This window comes from Podarcis vaucheri (genome assembly GCF_965113315.1).
Source record: "Podarcis vaucheri genome assembly, chromosome: 7".
Lineage (NCBI taxonomy): Eukaryota > Metazoa > Chordata > Lepidosauria > Squamata > Lacertidae > Podarcis > Podarcis vaucheri.
Genome location: NC_138765.1, coordinates 41,314,911 through 41,342,077, shown reverse-complemented (window position 1 = coordinate 41,342,077; position 27,167 = coordinate 41,314,911). Strand labels below are relative to the sequence as shown.

At 42.8% G+C, this 27,167-nt stretch overlaps 1 protein-coding gene across 4 annotated transcripts in view; it reads right to left on the bottom strand.

Moving 5' to 3' along the window:
• The window catches only part of HYDIN (HYDIN axonemal central pair apparatus protein), a 138,071-nt gene that overhangs the window by 66,645 nt on the left and 44,259 nt on the right, over positions 1-27,167 (bottom strand). For all 4 annotated transcript variants that reach the window (XM_082232582.1, XM_082232585.1, XM_082232583.1 and 1 more), the window contains 11 exons: positions 24,673-24,808; positions 24,140-24,304; positions 22,250-22,402; positions 18,683-18,921; positions 16,561-16,801; positions 14,885-15,028; positions 12,466-12,609; positions 11,934-12,247; positions 1,539-1,649; positions 630-738; positions 96-215 (listed from right to left, as the gene is read on the bottom strand). In XM_082232582.1, the coding sequence (XP_082088708.1) occupies positions 96-215; positions 630-738; positions 1,539-1,649; positions 11,934-12,247; positions 12,466-12,609; positions 14,885-15,028; positions 16,561-16,801; positions 18,683-18,921; positions 22,250-22,402; positions 24,140-24,304; positions 24,673-24,808 (1,876 nt within the window). The remainder of the gene's footprint in view (positions 1-95; positions 216-629; positions 739-1,538; positions 1,650-11,933; positions 12,248-12,465; positions 12,610-14,884; positions 15,029-16,560; positions 16,802-18,682; positions 18,922-22,249; positions 22,403-24,139; positions 24,305-24,672; positions 24,809-27,167) is intronic.

Genomic DNA, 27,167 nt, shown 5'->3' with positions numbered 1-27,167 from the left:
TCACAGCTTAGAGAAAATTATTTCTGAGTGAGTGATATACACATATATTACACGAATAAATAAAATAATAATGATAAAAACAAATTCCTGCTCACTTCTTCCACGCCTGTCAGATGATGATCATCTGCTTCTGCACACCACAGGACTTCCTTGGTCTCCACCTCACTCTTCTTTGGAAGCTCCTCTTCCCCTTGATCAGCAGCTGGCAATGGGGACTAGAAAAAATAGCATCGGGAATGGGTGCAAGAGGCAGTGGAGGTAGGTTGGCTTGAAGGTTTTCAGATAACCAGATGTATAGCACCCCAGACCTTGACAAGAAAAATATCAGACAGGCCAAGGCACTGGAATGTTTTGCACAGCTGGGAGAAAATGTCAAGGATAGAACTAAGGGAAAACCTTCTAACATCCAGATGTTCTCCTCCTAGTAAGAATAGCCCCATGTCCTCCTGCCCCATGAAACTTTTCGCAGATACTCACCGAGTGCTCTAGCAGCCTCAAGACAGTCATAGAGAGCAACCCACTTAGCCCATTCACATCAGTGGTACTTGTGCAAAATCACCCACAGGTGCTACCTGTGTCCTAACCAAGCCACGTCTCCAAGCCAAAGGTAAGGTAAGATGAACAACTACCCTGGAGGCTGCCTTGGCTTCTGGGCTACTTTCTGCAGTGTCTGGAACTTCCTTAGGGACAGTCTCTTGTCCATTGACATAGTTGAGGTTTTCTTCTGTAGCTGCTTCTCTGGAATCATAATATCAGGACAGAAATTTTACTTAATGGTGCTCAGCATATCTGGGTATGGGTAACAGTAATAGGGACACAAACGTGGTTTTGTATAAATATGAGTGAGCGGGTAATCTTTGGGGGCAGGCAAATGTGAATAATTGTGGGGAGCATTCTTACCTTTAAAGTCTTGTGGACTAAGGGGTTTTGTGTTGATTTTTAACACACCCACCCTCTCTCCACAAGAAAAGGCTCATTGCTGGTTCTGTGGCTCTCACTGAATATCTGTTTGGAACAATGCCGGGGGGGTAGGGTGTGCTCCGGCATGATCTGTTTCCTCACCTTGAACATAAAGGTTGTGTGCACATACCATATATTCAAATCAAGAATCCTGGGAACTGCAGTTTGTATTGGGTGCTGGGAATAGTAAATCTGTGAGAGGTAACCTTCTGTTCCCAGGATTCTGTGGGGGGAATACTTTGAATCTATGTAAGCAGTGTAAGAAGCCACAGTTGCACTGCCGGGAGGTATGGTTGCAGATGAAGCTGCTGCACTTGGGTCAGAAAAGACCAGAGAATGAATCTGGAGTGGAGTGGCAAGAGGAGCTTTGCTGTATTTCACTTATAGCCGCAGCCGATACATTAAGGAATTAACTGCTCAAGCTAAATCCCTGGGATTGGAGAGAGCAAGAGCCCCCTAATCTGTCGTCTGCTCCCATTATCAAAGTGTGGCATAGCAGGCAGAGTGATGGGCATGGACCACCTAGTTGTGCAGGGCCAAGACACAGACTATGCATTTCTGAGGCCTAGTATACAAACCTCTCGAAATCTTTGGTGTCATTGTGACTCGTAGTTTCTTGTGGCTGTGGGACCTCCTGCTCAGTGGCTGCTTCCTGTTTAGGAAGGGCTGTAACATCTCTGGGGCTGAATCTGAAAAACACAGTGCCATTTTGATTTGCTTATATTTACTAGTTGTATTCCACTTTCCTAACAACCACACTGAGCTCAAAGCAGTCCACAACAACAGCATGAAAAATTTAACGTTATGATCACTATAATATATATATATATATATATATATATGGTTTTGGTGTCTTCGGGTGTCTTCCCGTGTAAGAGTCGGGGTGTCTGTGCGACGTTTCGACGAGGTCTCACTCGTCATCTTCAGGCTGGTGCTTTCGGCTTCTTGTTACTGGAACAAGACCTGCATTCCTGTACCCGTGAAAATCTACGAAAGCATATATATATATATATATATATATATATATATATATATATATATATATATATATATATAAAACCAACAGCAGATAAAATAAGGTAGAAAACAAAAAAATCGTCAGATTACTGTCAAGCTTGCAAAAATCTACCATGTGCCAGATAATAAATGTTGGAAATGTAGAGAGACTGAAGGTACATTCTTTCACCTTTGGTGGACATGCCCAAGGATTAAGACTTTCTGGGAGATGATCTATAATGAAATGAAAAAGGTATTTAAATATACCTTTCTGAAGAAACCAGAGGCCTTTCTCTTGGGCATGGTCGGCCAATTGGTGTCAAAGAAGGATAGAACTTTCTTTATGTATGCCACAACAGCAGCAAGAATACTTATTGCAAAGTACTGGAAGACACAAGATCTACCCACCTGGGAAGAATGGCAGATGAAGGTGATGGACTATATGGAATTGGTGGAAATGACTGGCAGAATCCGAGACCAGGGAGAAGAGTCGGTGGAGGAAGATTGGAAGAAATTTAAAGACTATTTACAGAAACATTGCAAAATTAATGAATGTTAGAAGGATGTTGGAATGATGTTATGTGGCTTTAGCAGAAATGTTATTTAGAATTGGGGAAAAACTGACTGTTAATTGGTGAAAGGAGGGAAAGTAAAGTTACATTATATTAAGATAAATTACAGGACAAAAATTTGAAAAGATGGAAAGGATTTGCTGAAACAGATAACTGAACTAGAATACAAAAAGGGAGGTGTGAGGAGGTCAAGGAAATAAGCTAATGAAAGATAAGTTATGGGAAGATGTGTTGTATTTTTCTTTTTTGCTTTGTTAATGGATTTTATTTTTTCTTGTTTTTTCTCTCTTTTTTATTTTTTATTTTTTCTTTATTGTGATGTTGTATTGTTTATGTCTAAAAAGGTGTTTTCTGCTTTTTCTCTCTGTAACTTTTAAAACTTTAATAAATATTATTTTTTTAAGAAAATCGTCAGATTACTAATATGATTCACTACCAACTCATGATGATTCAAAATAGCATCTGAGCACCAACCCTGTGCCAGTTGATAGACCCTCTCTAGGAAGCGGCTTCTTCATTCTGTGCAGCAGCAATGCTGTCCTGGCCCCTACTTGATGCAGAACTCAAACTCAGGTTGCAGTTTGTACCCAAATCTTTAATGCTCAGATTGGTGCAATACATAGGCAAAACACTGTTCAAAGGCACAGTAGTTGCTACACATGACTAAACAAGCAAAAATGTTGACTCAAAAACAACAACCCCTTACCCCGCAACCATGTTGTAAGAAAAAGGGGTGGAGACAACATATCATGGCAAGTGGATTTGGTCCTTAGTCTGGGCAAGCAACCTAGCACTTCCCCAAGAAAGTTGAACCAGCCTGTCTGCTTATGCCTGAGTTGGCATCTCCATGACCTAGGCAAGATATTAAGGCCTCCTCAGAGGTGGATGTGACAGCTGGGACTGGACATGATTTCTGGCAACTCCAGAGGCACAGCAGCCAGAGTGATAGGCAAGGTGAAGAAGCCAGAATCAGCTTCTGGCCAGGAGCCTCTTCCTCTGGCTCTCCCAATCCAGGTAGAGACCTTTCCAGCCCACTGGATCCCACCCTGGAGTCATGTCAGCCACTTCTTTTCTCTGTCCTGGCCCAGCCAGCCCCCTCCCACAGGGCTCATGGCAAAGCAGCTAACAACACAACCTCAAAAATCCACATCAACACATCATTCCAATTAACAGTATAATAGCAACCAATTTCAGATAACAATCCATTCTGACAGTACTGTAGTAACATTGCAACATTTTTAATGCATTATATAATAGGCAACATCCATCAATAAAACACAGTATGAGCTGTTATTATTAATGGTAAAATATTAAACCAGAGTCCGATATGATTTATATGCCTCTAAATAACATGAGCAAGAGAGAACTGAGCTCCTCATGTCCTACTTGTGGGATCCCCATAAATATTTGGTTGGCTGGACTAGACAGATCTTTGGTCTAATTGAGCTGAGGTCTTATGTTATCAAGAAGCAGGTTCCACAGTACCTGGAACATTTTCCTAGGACAGCACACATCCTGCCTCTTCCTTGCCACCCTATCCTGCAGTTCAGTCTCATCTGATGTCACTTGAACACCCATGCTTTCTTTACCCCCCTAGCAACTCTTAAAGGGGCTGGAAGGAAGAAGAGGCTTCTGGCAGGTCTCTTCGCCTTAGCCTTAAACTAGCCTTCCAATTCTTTGGCTTGCTCTCCCTGTATCCTCAATTTAATGCAATGTGACCTCATGGAACATGACTAAGCCAAACATCAAAGCCTCACTGCAGGCATGAGGAGGCCCCAAATGCATCTACAAAACTGCTCATCCTATCTCCACTACAGGGCTGCAATGCACAAAGCAGAAGGATGGAGATGCGAGGGAGCTGGGACGGGTCCAGAAAAATACAGATAATTTCACTGTAACTGTTTCACGGGATGTCAAACAGAAATAAAGAAATGCTGAGTATAATCACAGAAATCCCATCAGACAGAAACAAGAACAGACACAGAGTTGGCAATGATTTCTATATTGATGGGGCTGGCTTAGCCAGCCAGGGCACACATGCCTCAAACATCTGAAATCAAAGGTTCATCAACAGCCAATAACATCAGAATATGCCCTCCTATCCTGCTAGTTCCCAGGCCAATTATGTAAACAGCATGGAATCAGTTTTGTTTTGTGCATAAGGTCAGGAATATCAGAAATTTCTGCCTTAAGTCAAGTCAAGATCTCCATCCACCTAGCCAGCTCTGCACAATCTTGAGCAGGGAAGGCTGTTTCTCATTACTTGTTATGGGATTCTATTAACTGGAGATGCCAGGAGTGGATCCAGAGATCTTCTGCATGCAAAGCACATGTTCTGCCAGGGATCTGTGCCTTTTATGCCTAGAGACTGGATGAGACATCAAGCTGAGGAAAGAGTATAATTGTCAGAAGCTCAACAGCAGGGGTAGAAAACCATTTTTGGCTCCATGCGCCTGTTGCTGGGATCCAGTTCCCAACCCATGGAGTAAGACAATGGTGGGAAATGTGCAGCCCTCCAAGTGTTGTTGGACTCCAAACCCTACCAGCCCCTGCCAGACAGCATGGCAAATGGTTAGAGATGATGGAAGTTATACATGGAGCAATTTAGCTGTGTGGCCCTGGAGCCTGTTTCTTATGAGGCAGAAACCCTTCACCACCCAATGGTATCCTCTCAAGACCCCTGATTCTCCTTCCCAGAAATGCCTATAAATCCACCTTGTTTTCTGCAATTGACATTCATGCTATTTGGCCTGGGATGTCAGAAGCAAGCCCCAGGGGAGCTGGCTATACAAAGCTCTATCCCCTATCAAAGAAGCTATCAGCCTTCAGCTCATCAAACTGTTCTCCAGTGATGGGAAAAACAAAGAGAAAAGTGTTGTGGTATCTACTTGGCTGCTCTTCCTTCTTGTTACTTCCATTACATTTGGAAGGGTCAAGGTCTCCATGAGACTTTTGGACAATGAACATCCTTGCCTCAAGGAGCACACAACCCAATGGCTAACACAGACAGTAACACTGATTGACATGAGGGTCTGGGATGGGAACAAATTGGTGCTAAAGAACTCTGAGGCCAGCAGGGGTGTTAGAGCAGAGGCTTGGTCTCAGACTCCTGCACAGCCTCAGATAATATTTCTTTAACTGTCAGCAATTTAAGAGTCCTAGAGAGCTGGAGGATGAATGGGGATTTGGGAATGGGGAGCTATTTATTTTAAAATGCAAAGGCTCCAGATATTCCAAGGTAACTAGCCAACTTTAATAAAACATGTATAATCCCCTCACCCCAACACACACACACAGACACACACAATCACAAGATTTGCCCTGGGTCCCTTTGCTATGCCACAGAAGATGCGGTCTGCCTGCAATCCCATTAAATCCCTGCATTCTCTTACCACATTACAAGAGAGTACAATGCAGCCACCTGGAACAGAAAAATGTATTGACTGGGCTGTGGGAGGGAAGAATAATTTTCAGAATCCTACAGGCATGTGGAGCGGAGGCATAGGGGACAGAACACATGTATATTGAGGTCTACAGTCCAAACCGTGCCCCATGTAAGCAGCCTTAATAACTAATCTTGTCTGGAATCTCTCTTTGAGAAGTTATTGGTTCTGCTCTTGAACTCCTGTTAAGTACATGACTGCTTTGAACTGAGTCAGGCAATCAGTCCAAGAAAGATGGTGATGTCTAATACGACTAAAAGTAGCTTTCCAAGTCAGAAGAAAGGCTCCCCCCCACCCCGGTTATGCAGATATCCTTATTGTAATGTGAAAGCGCTAATAAGACATCAACTTCTTTTTAAAAATGGAGATGCCAGGCAGCGATTAACCTGGAAGCTTCCATGTGCACAGCACATTTGGTGAAGGCCATCCCAGGTCTAACTGCATCATCCCTTTAAGATGTTTTGTGGGAAAGAGGATCAGCTTGTTACTCCATAGGACAGACCTTCTAGGCTCTTCAGTATTTATATTTGCCTGTTACCTATGTGGGGATGTCATCCCCTGGCCTTTGCTATGTAAACCTTGATTGACTGGGATCCCAAAGGAGGAGCAGGAGGAGCAAGAGGAGGAGGGGGAGCAAAGGACAGTAAAAATGGGGTATGTTAGTATTTCTTAGTCCCTGAAAATGTTTATTTATCTAATTTATTTGGATCCTTATAAAATGGGGAACAGTAATCCATCAGAACCCAGAAGTGCTGGGCTTACTGAGCATGCTTCACATATGGTGTATGTGTATATACAGACAGACAGACATCATTTTAGAGATTTACACAAATTGTAATATTTCCCAGATTCATATATCAATAATTTACAAAGTATGGCCACCTCTGAACTAACTTTGTTTTATAGACCAAACTGGTCCGCTATTTCTGCTAATTCAAAGCACTTCAGAAGCCATTCCCATATAGATTTGTACTACTCTGGCTGCAATTACCAAGACTTTTGCTCAATACATCTGTTCCACAGACACATCACCCTAAATCCAATTAAATATTACCAACACTGTAGAAAGTTTCAAATGTGCTCCTATCATCAATGTAACCTATTGCATAGTTTGTCTCCCAAAATCATAGGCATGTTGATGTTCCCACCACATATGACAAGTGATCATTTGCTACACATGTGGTGTTTTGTTAATGCTGCATGCCATGCAGAATGGCATTTGCCCCTTTTTGCAGCATGAATCTCCTACTCTGCATGTTAGCATGAGGAGAGTGTGGGGAATAATTCCAGAGTACTGTAATGCAGAAAAACGAAGTGCTTTCATGTGAACTCTCCTAAGGCGGGTAGGGGGAAATGAAAGGTTAAGACTGAATAATTAGATGAAAACCATAAAAGTCACTGCCCTAATTATAAGGTCCAGAAATAAAACTAAATAAGTCACATTCTTCACCCCTAGCTGAAAAACAGATGTTAATCTGAATGACAATTAGTTACTGTGATGAAAGGCACAGAGTGGATAGAATAGCAGTGACCTGTTTTTTAGCTACCAAACTGTCAGGCTGCATTAGCTGGATGTAATTATACACATGGTAGCAAAAGAGAAATAATATCTGACAAGCTGTGCTTTCTTCCTGGCCACTTCATGGCCAAGTGAAGGTGCTAACAGCTTGGAGGCTCCCTTCAGGCCCAGCTGTCCTCCGGATAGTCAGGTGGTGCCGACACAAGGACCCCGTGAAACAGCCGGGAAGCCTAATTAATACACAAAGAGAGAGATGAAAAGAAAGGGGTCAACCAGCATCACATCCGGAAGGTTAATGAGGAGCCTTGCAGAAAGAAGGGTCTAATCCTGTGAGATGCTGGTGATTCCCCTGAGCACCGCATGTGGCAATTTCACCTTCACACAGTCTTCTGAAATGCCAACATGCCATAGCATGGTTAGAGAGTCTGAAGGTGTGTGTGATAGTAAATAATGGAGGATTGGCTGGGGAAGCCAGAGAAGAGACCAAAAGCCTGGTTCCATGATGGTGGGTTGCAGTGATATAAAATACTTAAGCAACTTCACAGGAGGTGGAGATGTGTGGTGATATGTGGGGTGTATGCACCATGTGTCCTGGCTCCTATCCCCAAACACAGAAATAGATACTCTTACTTGTAAGTAAGATCTCTCACTTACCATTATTCAAGTATTGGTACAGGCCCAGCAACAGACAAAAGGCTCAGGGGCCATAGTTCAAGAGCAGGGCAAGAAGTTCAGAACCAGACAGAAGCAACAAAGATGTCCCAACAAGTTTCCATGACCTGTCACACCCAGGTGTGGTGCACTCACTCACAAGAATCTGCTGTCTTCAGGGAATGTCAGAATTGTAAAAATGTGCTTCTAAAGGGTGGGTGGGCCTGCTCCCATCTACGAAGGCAGAGCCTGGTTTGAAGCAACAAGACTGCACCCTCCTGTTGAGGCTCCTGTTAAGTCATTTCCACTTCCAGTAGTTCCTCCCACCTTGGCTGCTCCGAGCCCTCCCAATTTTTTGGCAATACCTGATATCCCTGCTCTTTGCCCCCAAGCAATAGAACCTGGGTTAGAAAAGGGAGATCCTCCCTCATCTTACTCAGGTACTACTCATTCAGCCCCTACTTCTTCCTCCACCACATATGTCAGAGCTTGCCAACCCAAGTCCAATATCGATAGAGCTGTGGGGTTTACAACACCCAGCTCCATGCGCCTCTCCTGTGACCTTCAAGCCAAAGGGAACCTCCATGGCCTCTCTGACCTATCCCAAGGGTGCAGATACTACTAAATATTAGACCTATGAGAATACCTAGATAAGAAGCAGTTCTACCTAATGCTGGGGGCACTGATCATATTTTGAGACTCAGGATTTCACCACACCTAGGAAGGAGGTGGGCTACAGCCTCATATCTATCATGGCTGACAAAAGCAGATTGCAAATGGGAGCAAGGGAGGGGGCTGTGGACTGCTAGAAATGGTCCAGCCTTTCTACAATCCAGTAAGAGCAAAGCCAGAGGTTTCCCTATAAGAAAGTAAAAGAAGGAGATGCACAACCAAGACACCTACCTGCCTTCTAAGACTTTCACTTCACAACCATTCTGATTTTACATTGCAGCCGAAGGACTACCAAATCAAGCTAATAATATTGGGAATGCTGTGTCTAGTTCTTTATATATACTTATGTGGAATCCCAGAGTACAGGTCAGGTGTAGGGAACCTGCACATGTCGCTGAACTATAGCTCCCATTATCACTGGACATTAGCCATGCTTGCTGGGGCTGATAGGACTTGCAGGTCAGCAACAGCTGAAGGGCCAAAGGTTCCCCATACTCAATAAAGATACAACACTGGCAAAGACTCCCTAGTGCAACTAGGAAGCTAGCAAGTGAGAATCATACACAGGTTTGAGGAGCCAGGAGAGCAGACAAGCCCAGTGTGTGCTGGGAAAACAAAATATTCCTGCTTTCCCTGAAGGAAAGTCCTCCGGTTCCCCTGAAACAAATTTGTAAAAAAATGTGCATTTACTATGTAGGAAACTAGCAAGATGGCTTATATGGAAAAGTCCTTGGGATCCTGTAGATCACCTGATGTTGCAAGGACCACCTGGAGCCACCACAGAACAATATCATGGTTCATCCTCTTCCCTTCCCATAGCTGATTTAAGGGATGCTGTCAACCTCAAGTAAAACAGAAGTTTGCTGAAATGGAAATTAGAGCATGGCTCCAACAGCATGCCCTCACCTTGCCTGTCTGCCTTGCCAAACTTCCTCCCCACATCTTTTCTGCCTGGGGTACTTGGCTTGCTCCTTTATCCCACAGAGTCTTTGGCCAAGCCTTGGAGTTAAATGCAGCTTCTAAGCCCCACTGCCCTCCAACCATCCTCCTCCTGCCACTATGGTCCCACACCTGCATTTGTTTGCTTGCTGAAACACTGAAGATGAGGAAGGAAAGTCTCTATGAGCAGCCACGGTAAAAATGTGGCCTGGGACTCTCTAGTGACAAAACCACCAGCCTCAGACCCAGAAATGCTTTGGGTTGGGGTTGCATTTACAGTACTTCAAATCTATCTATCTATCTATCTATCTATCTATCTATCTATCTATCTATCTATCTTGCTTTCTCATCCTTCAGACTCTACTGTTTCCCAAACAGCTACAAACTGCATTGAAGGGATGACGGCACTCAGTGTCTGACAGAAAACACTTGGCACAGACCAGGATCAGACTCCTTAATGAGCTCACAAGGAGGAGTGCCTCTCAGTGGCTCCCCCCACCCACCCTCCACCAGCCAAAAAGGCCTTTCCACTGGGTTGGCTTATGTTTTCCTCGGGAAATTGTTTATTGATGTTATTCAGAATGGCAGACCATCAATGCAGTTGTTATGTTTACTGGACTTCCTGGGGCACTGTGGAAAATCCGTTTGCTGCTGTAATTAAAATATCTGCACGAAGGCCAAGTTTGAGAAAGCAGCAGCACTGCTGGTTCATATATTTGCAAGGAAGAAGGTTTGCAGGCAGCTTGACAAAAGCTGTTCCTGTTTGCAATCATTTCTACCATTTGCACTCTCTCTCTCCTTCTCCTACTTTCAGAAAAAAATTAAACCAAAGTTCAGTCATTCTGGGGCATTTAAGGCAGAGGGGAGGCACTGGCAGCGCAGTATAAGCTGCTTATCAAATAGGCAAGAAAAGGGTAGCACCACTCCCCCAATCTCTGCAGACCAACTTTGACACCCAGCTGTCATTCATCAAGCAATAATGATGCTTTATGATTGACAAGTGGATTATCCACAGGGGTAAGGAGAGATAACAAAAACAACCGGGCTTCAGCTCCCCACCCATCAGTTAGTGGGAGGTGAATTGAAGGCTGCCTTTTGCAGGGATCTACTGCACAAATGCGTTTCCCATGGGGAACTCACTCATGCAACTGAACCAAGCAGAACTGAACTGCTCACTGATGAGCTTACATCAGTCACTCATTGGGTGACATCACCCAATTCATAGGTGTATGTGATTTTGGAAAAAACGGCCATGAGAACCAAACTGGAACCTCTAGCAGGCCAAGACTGAAAGAAAAGCTACATCCTCAGGATGAGGCAGTGTGGAAGGGGGAAGCCGAGGGCTTCCTCTCAGTTGGGTGATTTCCGGCTTTGAAGATGGCGGAGTAGCACGCTCCCTGTGTGAGAACATTTTATTGAACTATATACCTGCAGTATGGAAATAATCAACGGGATAACAGAAATAGATTTTCCATGCCCTAATAGTGGCCAAGAGATTGATATTGAGAAATTGGAAAAATAAGGAAATGATACCGTTAAATCAATGGACTGACAATATGACATCACTGGCAATTTATGAACGGACTGCTTACAGGCAGGTGCAGACTCTATGGCTATGATATGATTAACATTTGGAATGAGTTTATACAAAATGCAGTAGGCTATTAACATTTACATAAGCACTAGGACAATAACACTATACCAATTTATACAAGAATGTATGGGAATATTGTAGATTGTTTTTTGGGTGTTTTTTCATATTTTCGCTTTTATATGTATCTTTGTTATTACTGTTTTTCTCCCTCTCACTTTTCCTTCTTTTTTTCTGTATCACTTTATTTCTTTTAACTGAAATCACCTTAATAAAATATAAATATCAGGGGGGAAAGTTGGGTGTCTGGCGCATCATCCAAATCAGAGTCATCCACAGGCTGACATTGGGAACCAAAATGTTGGTTTCAAGAGATTATAAACAACGTAAATAGCATATAATTAATACATTTTGATTCAGCCTTTACTTCATCGGGGGTCTCAAGGTGGTATCCATTAAGTTCCCAAGTATCTCCCATTGAGACCCAGACCTGCTTAACCACTTAGTAGGGTGACTGTGTCATGTACCCGTAGACAATGTCTTGGGACATCAGACAAAATCTCAAAGGGAGGACTTATGATTGCTCTTACCTGATCAGGGTCTCATGATCCTCTGTCATGAAGGACCAGCGGTATTTTACAAGAAGGGGACTGCAGTTGGTCATATCGATCTCATGGACAACTTCTGTGTCATTCAAGATGCAGCCAAAATTCAAATCCATTGTCTCAAAGTGTAGGTTAGGGAAACGCACTTCTCCCCGTAGGTTGATGTGGTCTACATGGGGATGCTCTAGGTAACGGAAAGTCAAGACTTCTTCTGCAACTCGGTTGTACAAGTCATCTCTATAGAGAGGGTCAAACCTGATACAGAGGTCATGCATCTCCCCAACGTCCATAGTTAAGGCCTAAATCAGGAAAGAAATAAGTTTATTTTAAATAAATAAATAACTGATTGGTATCTGCCTACCACTGTAGTTCTTTGAAAATGACTTCTGCATTTTCAGTCACTGGAGACTGTTTGCAGTGCTGTCTAGGACTGGACAGGTCACAACCAGCAGCCTGAACTGTACCCTGCAAAGGGCCTCTTACTTAGAGGCCTGAGGTAAAAAGTGACTCCTCATACCTGACAAGGTACTGGCAGCATTTCATGATCAGTATCACAGAGGGAAAAAGGTTCTTGCAAAGAGAGGAGGACATTGATTGGCAAAGACGAAACGTTCTTCAAAGTCAGAGGTTCGTACTGGGGATTCAGGCTATCATTGGGGTCCTGGCAGGGGAAAACAAAAACATTTGAAATGTATTAAAGAACAGAAAAAATATATGGTATATCCTGGTGTACATCGCAGCACCAAGTGATCAACCAGAGGATCACTTTCCATCCCATCCTATCAAGCCCTTCCATATTCCATGATGAGAAATGACCTCCTCACAGGGATAGCATTACGCTTTTAATAGCCAGCTACTTGGTACTAATTGCTACTTGGTACTAGAGGATACCGATTGTTCCCATTCATTGGGGGGGGGGGTAGAAACTGATGTGATTCCATTCCCTTTTATTTATTTATATATTCATTCGTTCCATGAAATTTATACGCTGCTTGATTGCAAAAAACCAAAACCCTCCAGGCGATTTACAAATACAGTGGTACCTCAGGTTAAGTACTTAATTCGTTCCAGAGGTCCATTCTTAACCTGAAACTGTTCTTAACCTGAAGCACCACTTTAGCTAATGGGGCCTCCTGCTGTCGCCGCAAAGCCAGAGCACGATTTCTGTTCTCATCCTGAAGCAAAGTTCTTAACCCAAGGTACAATTTCTGAGTCTGTAACCTGAAGCGTATGTAACCTGAAGTGTATGTAACCCGAGGTACCACTGTAGACATATCAAAAAAATTATCAATGAGAAAAGTTAAAATAACAATAGATTAAAAACATATTAAAACTCACATCAGTTTTCTAAACATCTGGGTAGGCTTGTCTAAACCAAAATGTTTTTAGCAGGCGCTGGAAAGAGTACAATGAAGATGCCTGCCTGATATTGATAGGCAAGAATTTCCAAAGTTTAGGTAATAATAATTTTTTAATTATTTTATTATTTATACCCCGCCCAGCTGACTGGGTTGTCCCAGCCACTCTGGGCAGCTTCCAACATACCGGTATATAAAATATATATTTTTTAAATTACACATTAAAAAACTTCCCTATACAGGGCTGCCTTCAGATATCTTCTGAAGGTTATATAGTTACTCATGTCCTTGACATCTGATGGGAGGGCGTTCCACAGGCTAGGTGCCACTACTGAGAAGGTACCATCACACTAAAAGATTGAGTTCTTACAAATGCAGAATGGGCACCTGTAACTGTGCCAGTTCCATTGATCAAAGCAGTCAAGAGAACCATGTATTAATTTTCAAAAGTTATATCTTCCACATTTCTAAAGCACTGTCAAAAACTCCTATTTTTTTCATATAATAATGTCTCTCGGAGGATCTGAATCACACAAGACAGGTATTAGCAATTTAAGTCACAGGACTATCAAGTCCACAATACTGTCATATACTGCCCCTTCCACAAAACTCCTCAGATGAAAATTGACCCTTTAAGTTTGTTTTGAAAATCTTACAGCTTTGATTTTATATTCATATTCACTTGAAGAATTTTTAAAGGGTTTTTTTAATGTTGTAAGCTTAAATCTATTGCTGCTGATGCAGTTTCCACAATTCCTTCTAATTCCTTTGACATTGCATTTGCCTTATTTCTGAGATGAACCATCAGTTCCTTCCACGTTTCTGTAATAATTTCTTTAATTTAATGAGGATACCTTGAGCTGCAAATTCCTCTCAGCACTGCATTTGTATCTTTTTCTACCATGGCTTCGGCAATCTTAATTGGGCCAAGCGCCATGCTGTCTCTCTGTTGGCTCATTGCCCTGGCTTCTCTGCAATGTTCTTGTGGCTTGAGAAAGTTTGTTAAACTGCCTTGTTTCGATTTCAGCATATTTATTGACATTCCCCCTTCTGAGTGGGGGTAAAAGCTTTCCAATTTTCTGAATTGATCAGCTGCTTTGAAGAGAAATTATATACCCAAGGGCAGGAGCTCCAGGTTACTCAGACATCTTGATTGCTGGCTGATCATGGCCCTTTCTGTTCCTTCTTAGTAAATAATTTCTGTTATGAAGCCACATTTCAGCCCTGAGTTGGAGGAAGCTAAACAAGTTGCAAAATGACCTTTTGGCAAGCATGTTTTTGCAGGCGTGAAGGAAGGGCCTCTTTGAGCCTAGGAGTTGGGCTGATCTCTTTGGCAATCATGGTTTTGATGTGTTACGAGGTTGCCCATCTCTGCCTGCACAAACCTTCTGGCAAAATGGAGGTGGCTGTCATTTTAGCTCCTGAACATCTGAGCCTCTTTTAAACTGAAATGTGATTGTGTGTTTGCAGTTTCTGATCACAGCCCCACCCCCCTTTCCACGACCCACTCCATCCTCCATTCATTCCACTAGCCCTTTGTAACATGCCAGTAAGCAGCCTGATGGCCAAAGCACTAACCTTCTCCACTTGGAATGTGATCTCTTTGGGGAAAATGTGTAGAATGGGGGCAATGAATTCACATATGACATCAACCTTCATGATAAGCTCCTTCCCAGATTGCTTCCCTATGATGGCATGACAGAGCAGCCTTTCCTTTACGACCTGTACATGGAAAAAAGAGAACAGTTTTTTTGCCAGAATAAAAGTGGTTGGGCCACTATGCCTGTGGTGCTTTCAGTGGACCCCTGGCCATGGGGGTCCCCGAAAACTATGTCTTGGCTACCATTTGGTTCCAAGCAAAAGAAGCATGAATTGGCAAATATATAATTCTCTTTTGTAGAAGTTTGATTCCTGACAATTCCATATATCTTGAATTCTGCACCAGTTGCTGCCTAAGGACTGACCTTAAAAGCAAATCATGGAAAGGTGATGATCATACCATCTTTCCACAAAAAGGTTGTATTGGTATCCAGTTGCAACATAACATTTCCCACAGAATTATTTTTTTAAAAAACAACGACATTCCATATAGTAATAAATTAAATGGCTGTGAGAATCAAGGACATAATCAGCCATTTGTGTAAATGGTAGAGATGTACAAGCATGTCTCAATCTGTTCCAACATTCATCCACAATTTCATCTGATATTTTCTGTTCCACTGTGATTAGTTTATTGTGCACAAGTCTCACTACTGTTTCAATGTAACTTTTTACATATATTGCACAATAGATATGCATATCTCAGCCATCAACAGATATTTACAATTCTGCTGTGTTCCCTTTGAAAATTAATCAATTTCCAGAGGTGTAACTGTCAAACTTTTGCTTCAGAAAACCCAATAAAGAGACCTGTGGCACTGTAAAGACAGAGCTAGTGGCCAATCATTCTTCTTCTTTCTTCTTTGGCGATCACTCGTAGCCAAGTAAGATTGTCTTCCATGAACACGGTTTTAACAATGAGTCCTTAAGTGACTGTGGAGGCCAATTCTGGATCCACTGCAAACCTAGCCATGTCAAAAGTAAGTCTCATTGAATTCAGTGTGGCTTACTTCCATGTAAATGGATTAGGATTGCAGCCTCGCTGTGTTGATTTTAAAATTCAGTACTGTATAACCTTAATCCTGTCTCATTTTTCTCCTGCAGGCATTAGGGAAGGCATCAATACCCAGTTGATATTTTGCTCTTTGTGCCCTGGATTATATTAATTCCTGTGGGCATATCAGACATTTCACTCTAGTGCCACTTACATTAGTCCTTTTTGTAATGTATCATTTTATTTCATTAATATGTATTTTATACAGAAAATGGTCTCTTGCTGTGATTTTACACACACACACACACACACACACACACACACGTAGGATGTAGGTTGAACATGGGTCAAGGTGGCCCTCAGCCTGAAAAAGTTTCGTCTCTCCTGGATTAAGCACTCTTGACAAAATAATTGAATATTGAGCTTTGATCAGGCCTTGTAGAACTCTTCTTACATCAGTTATAAAAACCCATATATGATTTTTTGAGACTGACTATATGGTAGCTACAGTAACCCTTGGCAACAAGTAGTTGAAATGCAGCTGATGCTACTATGGCAACTTGTGACATAGCAGCAATCCCTGAAAGAAGTTGGTTCATTTCCAAAAATAAGTAACTGAGAGCCCAAAATGCCCCCAACAAAGAGGTGAAATTCTCTCTACCTTGGGAACATCAGAACAACCTTCCAGCATCATGTCCATGCTTTTTCCTGGGGTCAGCTCCATCCTCAGTGGTTGAAGCTTAAAGAGCGGAAGTTCAGAGGACTTCTTCTTTGTGTTAGCATTGATGGGAGGGAGGGTGTTGCGCTGGCGGAATGGGGGGAAGCCTTCTGTCATCCAGTAGAGCTGATGCGTGCGGCGCCCGCGGTTAGTGATCTTGAAGCGATAGCAGCAGGAATCCAAGCTAGGAAAGGAGGGGCAGAGAGGGGCTAAAATCTCAAGGCAGCAAATAAGAATGGTCTTTACTATATTTTGTGGAACATTTATTTAAGGGATTTAGATGCAACCCTTCAATATCAATATTTCCAGGGCAGCTGACAAGTTGAAGCAGACCATTTAAAACACCACACAAAACAAGGTTAAAAACTAGTGGTGTGCATTGCTCTCAAGATTTGACTTGCACCTGTAGCTTTGGAAAGCATCCCAGTTTGTTTGAGAGTTGCTCTGTTTTTCCAAGGACCAAACTAGTAAGATCTGTTGAAAAGAAAGCTTTTCTATAATGGGGACTCTAAAAACAGCTAATAAGGTAACGTGTTTTCCTGTCAGAGAAGACTTTACCATTTTTTGAGTAGCTATGATAGCAATCATAGTGGGGCAAAGGGTGAGGGTCCCAGGAAAGACAGAGGTATATGAAATGTTACCTCCCAAGGAAGGACTGTTACCCCAAGGATCACTGGTGAGGATAGGTTTGTGATTTCCAGCAGGATTTTTTTGGGATACAACCTCATTTCTCTGAGAGAGAATTCTATCTCCATTGACTACCATGGGGGAAGGGGGTGATTGTGGAAACAACAATATAGATGCATGTGAAAAATAACACCTTAAAATATTTACTTCAACATCCCTCTCACAGATCAGTGTTTAATCCCAGGCATCAGAGAATAAAAGGCTGGGATTAGAAGATAGACCCGTCTGTCAAAATGAAAAAATCCCCCATCCCTCCACCCCTGCTTCCCACTTCAATGGAGGGCATTTCCCTAATTAGCTTGCTTTTGCTTTTTATAAAATGAATCCATCACTCTAAGGGCACCCATGTCCATAGAGCAACTTGTGATAATAGGACGTCCCTAGCCCAGCTCAATCCTGCTCATGTGAAAACCTCACCCAAATCACTCCTATTTGCCTCATAAAATAATTCAGAAAGCAACCCTCATAGAAACAAGAGGGAGAGAGCAGATAAAGCAGCATAATAATAAGACAGAGATGTCCTCAAGGATGAAAAGGCAGCAAGGTTTCCAGGCACACCTCCTTGAGAAGAGCATCCTACAGTGGTTTACCACCAGTGATAAAGCCTTTCCTCTGTCACCACCCATCTTACTTGACAGGGTAAAGGGACCTGCAGAATTACATCTAAAGTTTATCTCAGGGTATAGTGAGGTTCATGTTGCTGGAGGCAGTGCTCCACATAGCAAGCCATGAAGGACTTCAAAGGTAAGCATCAGTATTTTGAATTGTGCACGGAAATGGGTCCAAGAGTTGTTAAGTACTGGTGAATATTTTCCCACCACATGGTCCAAGTTGAAAGCCTAGCAGTAATATTTGGAACTACTTGCAGTTTCCAAATAGTCTCCAAAAGCATCCCAACACACAGTGCACTGCAATGACATAATATAGGGCTGAGTACAAAGCCCAAGGGAGCAGGTCATGCCAACTCCTAAGATTGTAAGTGCTTCTAGATCAACCTGGTCATCATGCCATGTTTACCTCAATGGCAGCTACAAAATGTGAGATTAGTCATTATTTCAAGTATATCTACAGATGTGAAGAGTTCTGCATACATTTTAGAGATGTTACCACCCATGCACTTTCCACAGTCAGTCATTTACAATGCATGCAGTGTAAGTGGGCACAGGACTGCCCAAGAATGAGTTATTTTTGCTTTCACAAAGTGGAATTTGCTCTATGGTACTGAAATATACATTGCCTTTACTTATAGGTTGCCAAGGCATCATGACAAGAGCTCAAGGTTTCCATTTGCTTGTACTGCCCTATGAGAATTAAATGACTCATATCCTTTCATCCAAAAACAGAATACTATTTCCCACAAGCCACAAAGCCAGCCTACCTGAAGTGGGGTCCCAGGTCAATGGCTGGAGCAAAGGGTTTGTCTGTGACAATGGTGGTACCAATGCCAGTGGCCTGGATTGGGATGATGTAAGAATTGCTGTTCTCTATGCTCAGGTTAACTTTGTCCTGGAACAGCACGGTGTCATCCAGGTTAGCTATTAGCATTAGCGATATCTCATTCTCTGGAGGGACAATTCCTTTATTAGGCTCAATTCTCCACAGGGAATTACTTCGGGCCTGAAACACAATCCAAAAGCCAGTCTTAGCATCTATGTCTCACATGGCAAGGCATAAACTTATTTTTAAAAAGAAAGAAAGAAAGAAAGAAAGAAAGAAAGAAAGAAAGAAAGGAAGGAAGGAAGGAAGGAAGGAAGGAAGGAGCCACTCAGATATACAGTAGTACTTAAAGCAGGAAACATTTTTCAAGAAATTGCACAGATCAGAAGCCACCCAAAAGCATGTGCCCATGGCTGCAAACTAGTGAGCTCACTTAGCAGAATTTGTGTTCTGTAGAGCAACGCATAGACTGTGAAACCAAACAAATATTAAGCTATCTATTAAAATAATTAAATGAGGATCACAACAGCACAAGCTTGGCACACATTTTAGAGACCTGGGGTGCTTTTCAAAAACTAGGAGGCTGTTAGAAGAGCTGAATTGTTATTGCATCAAGTAGAATTAATTCTCTTGATTCTCAGAACTTTAGACCATCAGAGCAAAGCCTCCCATTCTGCAGGACAGGCAGGAAGGTAGAAAAATGTTACAAAGGGAAACAGAAAAATCACACAGCAAACAGATTATTCAGATTTTTTTAATCAGTGTTTCTATTTATTGGTCACTTTCCTGCAAAACATAAATCACAATCAATAAAATAAAAGTCAGCTATAAAAATCATTCTACATCTCATAAACAGCAGCAAAATTCTAGATGCAAAATCTTTGTATCTGCCCATCAACAGCTTGGAAGGAAGGCATTCCAATAAATGGAAACCTTCACCTGACACCAAGAGGGAGCCCACCAGAGCCCAGGAATTATTGCAGGTGGACACCACAGGTGGCCTTGCTCTTTCCTCACCCAGGCATGCAAAATGGGCCTTTTCTCTCTTTGTGAGCAGATCTCAAGGGATGGGGAAGAAATATGCAGGAAAGTGTTTCCGCAAGCACAGCAGAGCCAAGCCATTTACAGGGCTTGAAAGGCAAATGCTAGAACTTTTAGTTCAGAAACCATGTAGCTGAACTACAGTAGCGGACACATTCTCTACATCTTGCTCTCACCAGCTGGGCAGGAACATTCTGCACTAGCTGCAGTTTCCATCTGCAGACGCAGCGTCAAAGAGAGCCCCACATGCTCGTTGCTGCAAAAGCCCCTATAAGCCATTCAGGAAGACTGAAGCATGGAGTGACTCCCCCAACCTTGAGGCAGCTCAGGTGGGGAACTGCTTACATAGACCATGGAGGCACCAGTGAGGCCCTGGCACTCAGTCAGGCCCTGATCCACATGCAGAAGCAATAATAATAATAATAATAATAATAATAATAATAATAATAATAATAATTTATTACTTATACCCCACCCATCTGGCTGGGTTTCCTCAGCCACTCTGGATGGCTTCCAACAAAATATTAAAATACAATAGTCTATTAAACTTTAAAAGCTTATTTTTGTTTAATGTTTAATAGTCTAATGTTTAATTAAACATTAAAAGCTACAAATCTCTACAGTGCTCACCAGGTTCCCTCCTATTCACAAAATCTGTGGTGGACCCCTTTCATTATGAGCAGAAAGTTGCCACGGGCAGAACAAAACAACGGTGTGTGGATCTCAAACCTCCTCCTTGGAAGGCCTGGAAGCAGAGTCCTTCCCAATTCTGTGCCATGTTTAATTATTAATTATTATTATTATTATTATTATTATTATTATTATTATTATTATTATTATTTAAATTTGCCTGCCACCCTTCATCCAAAGATCGCAGGGCAGTTCACAACATAAAAATACAAAATAGGAACACAAAATACATAAAAAACAAAAACCAATAATCCGCCCTCCCACAAACACATTTAAAAGGACACTGAATGTGAATCAGCTGAAGAGAAAAATTTTCACCTGGTGCCTTAAAGTATGTAATGAAGGTGCCAGGTGAGCCTCCAAGGGAAGAGCATTCCACAAACAGAGAGCTACTAAAGAAAAGTCCCATTCTCGTCTTGCCACTTTGCTCCAGTTGCTTCCCACCAGGGAAGGGCAGCCTGCCTCTGCCCACTGATGCACTAAACCATTCTTACTCTTGGGTTGATGGCTTCACTGGGTTTTGAAGCAGCATCCCAACCTGCTCTCTGTAGTTAGGTCAAACAAGTCTGTGTCCATATTCTTCAGATAACTGCAGGACCATCCCAACTCTGCCAGATACAGTTTACATTTCCCAACCAGCTCATATACACAGTTCTAGACCTGTACAGTTCACATTGGCAGTATCAGATAATAAAACACCTGGCTATCAAGTCCACCATCTTTGTGAAAATATAAAACCTAATTCAAAAGTGGGCTGGTCTTCTGTGACCGCTTCACTGGCTGCACAACTGCTCTTCTGGTTAAATGTTGACAGTAATTAATAGAGAGGGAACGATCACTTCTGAAATTGCTCAGCAGTGCACTTGGCAGAGGAGGCACAGAGGCTGCCACACAGCTGTTAAGAGCACAGCTGGAGATGCCTCTCTCACTCCAAACAACACCCTCCCCTGACACCAATTCTTATGCTTGTGAAATTCGACAGGATTCAAGTGACTCTCTGCCCAGATGGCTAACAGCCTCAGTGACAGATCTTAGGAAGAAGGGCGGAGGATTAGGGAAGAGGTTCTCAACAACATCCTTGGCTAAAGAAACATATTTTGGAAGAGTGATAAAATTGCACTTCACACACATGACCTCTGTAATCCTTACAACCACCTGGTTAAGGCAACTGTAATTAGTATCCCCAAATTACAGATACAGGGTACCTTGTAAGCTGAGGCTAAGATTTGCACCAAGAACTTCCAGCTCATAGCTTATCCTTTTAGTACAGTATGTATTTGTCAGGTGCAAAATTCTCTGTGCAAAACACTCTGTAGTTGGTTCCTTCCTTCTTCACCACTTACTTTAACTCATTTTTTTTCTGAAGGAAAGTGAGAAGGGACCTATCCAGGCTTCCCAGCTTTACATCCAACATCCTTATCCCCTGGGCCACTTGCAGATTCTCAGCAGAAAGGCTTGTAGAGAATGCCTTGCCTCTGCTTACCATGGGATGTAAATCACACCAGCACAGCTCAGTGACGATCACTACTATAAGGAAGAAAGAGGAAATGGCAAGAAGCTACGGTTGGGAGACAATGGGAGCATCTAGTTATGTCAGTGAAGGTCTCATGCATTTGGAGGCCACCCAGAAACACATGAGTGCAACCACATCCAATGACCTTTCAGCTCAAGATAGTTTAATGAGACGCCTTCACATAAAACCAGACTGCAGGCTATTATAGATACAATTCCTTTCCGTTCACAGTTTTCATTAGAAACCATGCCACACTCTGCTTACCATCTGTGCCTCAAATGGTGCAGGAATAACAGATTGATTGGAAAGATAGAGCACCCGAGAAACATCCTTTAAAACCTGGATAGGGCCGAAGTCTAGTTTAGCAGGATGCACATAAACGACAGGGCCTTCTCCAAAGGACACAAGCTGGATCGTCTGTCACAGAGAATAACAGGAAACAGGAAACAAAGATGAAAAGTCAGCATCAGACTCTGGCTGTTGAAAGGGAGATGGGACTGTACTAAGACCTTGGGTAGCCAATGTGGTGCCCTTCAGAAGTGGTTGGGCTCAATCCCCCATCACCCCTGGCCATGAGTCATGCTGGCTGGGGATGATGGATGCCCAACAACATCTGGAAGGCATCTCCTTGTCTGCCTCTATTCAAAGAGATCTTCAGGCTGACAATATTTGGCTCAGTTGGAGGTCCCCACCTAAGCTGAGTACAGACCTGGGCCCTGCATTTTCAATCCTGAGGCCTCAGTTCAAAATAAATACTGCTGCTGGACTCCACTTGGGAGTCTGACTGCTCTTGCCCTCCACATGCTCACCAATATAATATAGGCAGACAGTCCTTTTGCACATTAAAAGCCCACCTGACATGAATAAAAAGGATTGATTTTGTAGACTCCCAAATGCATTTGCTCAGGACTTTGTTTGCTAGCTGTTTGATAAGAAGAAGGTAGTTTGCTATCAGTCTCAGTGATCTTGTTAACTGGTCCACAGTGACAATAAAAGGCCAATTCTGCCAAAGGCAAGCCCTACTTGGGACTGGTTTATCCTCTAATCTTGACCTATCCCAGTGCCAAGCAGCCTGCCCCAAAGTGTGATCTGCTAGTGTTTTAATGTATTTTTAGTATTTTGTTTGAAGCCATCCAGAGTGGCTGGGGAAACCCAGCCAGATGGGCTGATTATTATTATTAATTATTGTTGTTGTTATTATTAAATAAATAAATAATAATAACAACAACTATTATTACTAGCAGTGAAATGACAAAGCCCTGAGCATGAACAGAACATGCAACAAAGAAGGGAGTTTATGAAAAACGGGAGGAAGATTTTGCATGCACCAGCCAGATGTGATACAGAAGGATACTGCAGTTCAATAATCTCTATTTAAAAGGCACTCATAAAAATGAAACAAATTAGTAAGCTGAAAAGACTCCATAATGGGAGCAAGAACTGTATACCCTACTTTGTCATAAATTTGTCTCTGCTTATCATGTTTTTCCATTATATCATAATGCTGAACTCTGTCCTGCTCCAGCACCAACAAACATTTCTTTTGTGCTTAACTCACATTTCAGGTCTGGAGGAAAAATACTTTCCCATTCATGTTTCCATTTAGAATAGGAGAAAGCAGGGGCGGGGGCATGCAGTCACTTCTTTTTAACTTAAAGAGCCAGACTTTCAGTCTCTTCCTCATTCCTGATGGGGATGGACATTTGCTGCCAAGGGCTATAGGCACATGACTGCCCCTCAAAGGCCTTCCTTTCTGAATCATGTAAGGTGTGGATGTCCTAGACCTAGAGAATTTGGCATCTCTCTCAAATATATTGTTTAGATTTCTGGCTAGGAAGAGCATAAATAAATGGCTTGGCTGGCTTTGATGAACTGTGGCTTTTAACAGTGCAAAATCACCTGGGGCAACTGTTGCTTCTCAATTTCATGTTCAAAAATAGCGTAAGAATTGTGGATTGTGGCCAGAAATCCTCATTTCTGCAATATACAAATGTCCCAGAGACATACTAGTTCTGAGCATGCACACATTACAAAGAAGTGGACTTGTTACCATATACAACCCATTTCCCTGAGCATTTTTCGAGTGCAAAGGGGTGGGAGTGGGCAGGGGAGAAGACCTCCTTCTCACCCAGGTCCCTCATTTAGTTCACTCACCAGTGGGAAGACTTCATTCCCAAAGACAGCAATGAAGGCTACTGCCTCCTGCTGCCCTTTTTCCTGGACTTCCAAGGCCAAGGGGATCTCAACAGTGGAATGCGGCTGAATGATACCACAAGGCAGAGGACTGGAATGCAAGACGGTGAGGGACTTCTCATATTCCTGGATGGAGATAAAAGCATCACACCAAACCTTCAGAGAGAGACACCTGCTTCATACTTTTCACTTGCTAAGCTGTCAACGTCTTCTCAGTGAAGAAACCTATTTATTTCATCTGTTTGGACATCTTTTTTGTTTTTTAAAGATCTTGATGACAAAACACTCAGTTTCAGACCATTGGTGTCACGTTAGCGCTCTTCATGATTTTGGGTAGCTTAAGAGCGCCAACAAAGAAGATTCAAATATTCTAAAATCAAATAAAATCATCTGAGAACTGTGATAACTGGACTTAAACATTTCCTCTCTGCTCCCAGCTTTATCTGCAGGTTTCCTCAGGGACTTTAAAATACAATAGAAACAACTGAACTAACCTGGGGAAGAACACCATAGCACCCTGGAAGATCACTTTCATTAACAAGTTTCACCATCTGCTGGTATGGGAACTTCAAGAAACAATGTCCAAAATTCAGGGTGGGATTAGCCACATGCAGTGGAGGTGTGCTGCATCTAGTCAGTTACATGAGCAAATAAACAGAGAGGAAAGCTTGTTTAGATATGAACCATAATGAGGAGGCAGAGAATAACAACTACTTATCTATCATTATAAAGAAGAGGCTCATCATCAGCCATGTGGCCACTAGAATTCAGAAAGGCCAAGTTCCTAGTACACCATCTCAAAGTAGATCTGAAGTGAAGACGATAGACACAGACCCTGACTTGGCAATAAGAGGGATGGAGAGGGACCTTGCCCTGAACAATTTGTTAACAGCCTGGCTTTCCTGGCCTTTTGAGTGTTAAGAGTCCTGCTGCACAGAATGTCAGATATGGCCTGGAAAATATGGGATAACCAACCTCATATTACCAACATAAGGTAAAAGTAAAGGGACCCCTGACCATTAGGTACAGTTGTGACCGACTCTGGGGTTGTGGCGCTCATCTCGCTCTATGGGCTGAGGGAGCCGGCGTTTGTCCGCAGACAGCTTCCAGGTCATGTGGCCAGCATGACTAAGCCGCTTCTGGTGAACCAGAGCAGCGCGACGGAGCAGTTCCTATTTATCTACTTGCACTTTGAGGTGCTTTCGAACTGCTAGGTTGGCAGGAGCAGGGACCGAGCAACGGGAGCTCACCCCGTCGCGGGGATTCGAACCGCCAACCTTCTGATCAGCAAGTCCTAGGCTCTGTGGTTTAACCCACAGTGCCACCCGCGCATACTTATGTCTAATTAATGCATGAAGGGTTTAATGCCATAGAGTAAGCTGTCCTGCCATGCCTAGCTATATCCACTCCCCTCACCTTGGGAGGGACTAGGTAATTAAGACTTTGTTTGCCTTCCAGTCTATCTGAGAAGCTCAGCATGTAAAGAGATCTGAGCTGGTTGCTCCAAGCTCAAGCCACATGGCTCCAACAGGCCATTGTTCTGTTCCTATACTAATAATTTAGGAACTTTCACCACTGTAACTAAGTCAGGTTTTACTGCCTGTGCAACTTTTTCTGAATGCTGTATAGAAAAGCATATGAACCTGGCCTTTGGAGAGTTTGTATGTTAACCATTTTTAACTCACCAAAAGTATGGTCTTTTTCTATGCTGGGGGAAGAGGGTACTATTTTGGAACTCATAAGGGCATGTTTTAAAGGTCTAACGGTCTATATGTCCACACTTTACTTTGCTGCAGTCTGAAGATGCATTTGGTTGGTAGCTTATCCTAATATATGAACAACTCAGATGCGGGGTCCTGGTGACATCATGCAGTACTGTACTGCTGACTTGTCCAAGCTATTGGCCTTGGAGGAGCTGCTCTAGCAGGGATCTTTTTGCCTTTCACTTTTCTGCTGAAAGAAAGCCAGGTTGTTTTCCTCAAGAGCCTGTTGGAATTTTTAGCACTGCCCATTTCTGTACATCCAGGGCTGACTTACCAGAGGCAGTGTGAAAGTGCTTTTTGAAACCAGGACTTAAAGTGCACAGAGGGAAGAGAAAGCAAAGAAATAAAGCAAGACAGAGGTGACAGGTCTTGCATTTTTCAGGTTGCTCTTACTGAAGCAGTCCTTCTTATGTTGCATCTTGCTGTACCCAGATACTCAAACAATGGAAATTATATTGTTGCAATACCCATCTCATTCAGAATTGGGACAAAGGGACTTCCGGTTCGGCGCCAGCGCTAATGGCTGCTCTCTCTCCGAGCTCCGGAGAGAGGACGGCTCTGCGAGTTCGGGTCTGACCCGCTTCGGCAAGCGGGGGACCCCTAAAATCACAGGAACGGATCCTGTGAACAAGGAGATTCGGTGGGCACCCGAAGCGCCCCCTCTTTACCGCAGAAAGAGCCTTTTTAAAGGCTCCGGAACGACAACGGGGGAGCGCGGTGCTGAGAATCGCTACCCAGCCCGCAGAGTGAAGCCGCGTCGCCATTAGTGGAGAGCGCCGATTCCCTTCCTGAATAATCTGGACAAAAAAGACCCGTGAGTAAGACTGAACCTCTATTCGAATTAAAACTACCTGAAATTAGGCTGAAAACGGGAAAGGCAAAAATTAAGGAAGTCTGCCTTCCCCCGACTGCATGATAATCAAAGCAACGAAAGTTACTAAGCTGCATCCGTAAGGGAAAATCGTTTTTAAATGCTTGAACCCGACATTTGGACTTTGACTATCCCCTCCAGCTTGCAGGGCAGAGGGGAGGAAAAAGTGACTTTACAAGCTGCATGACTAATTTAAAGGAAAAGGAAACTTTCTGCAGCCTCCAACCTGGTACGAACTGCTCATAAAACAAAAGGAACACTGAACTGACTTCAGATTCCTGTGAAAGTAACAAAGTGGAAGCTTTATTGTTTATTTGTTACAAAGTTTTGGGACTTTGTGGATACATTATATCAG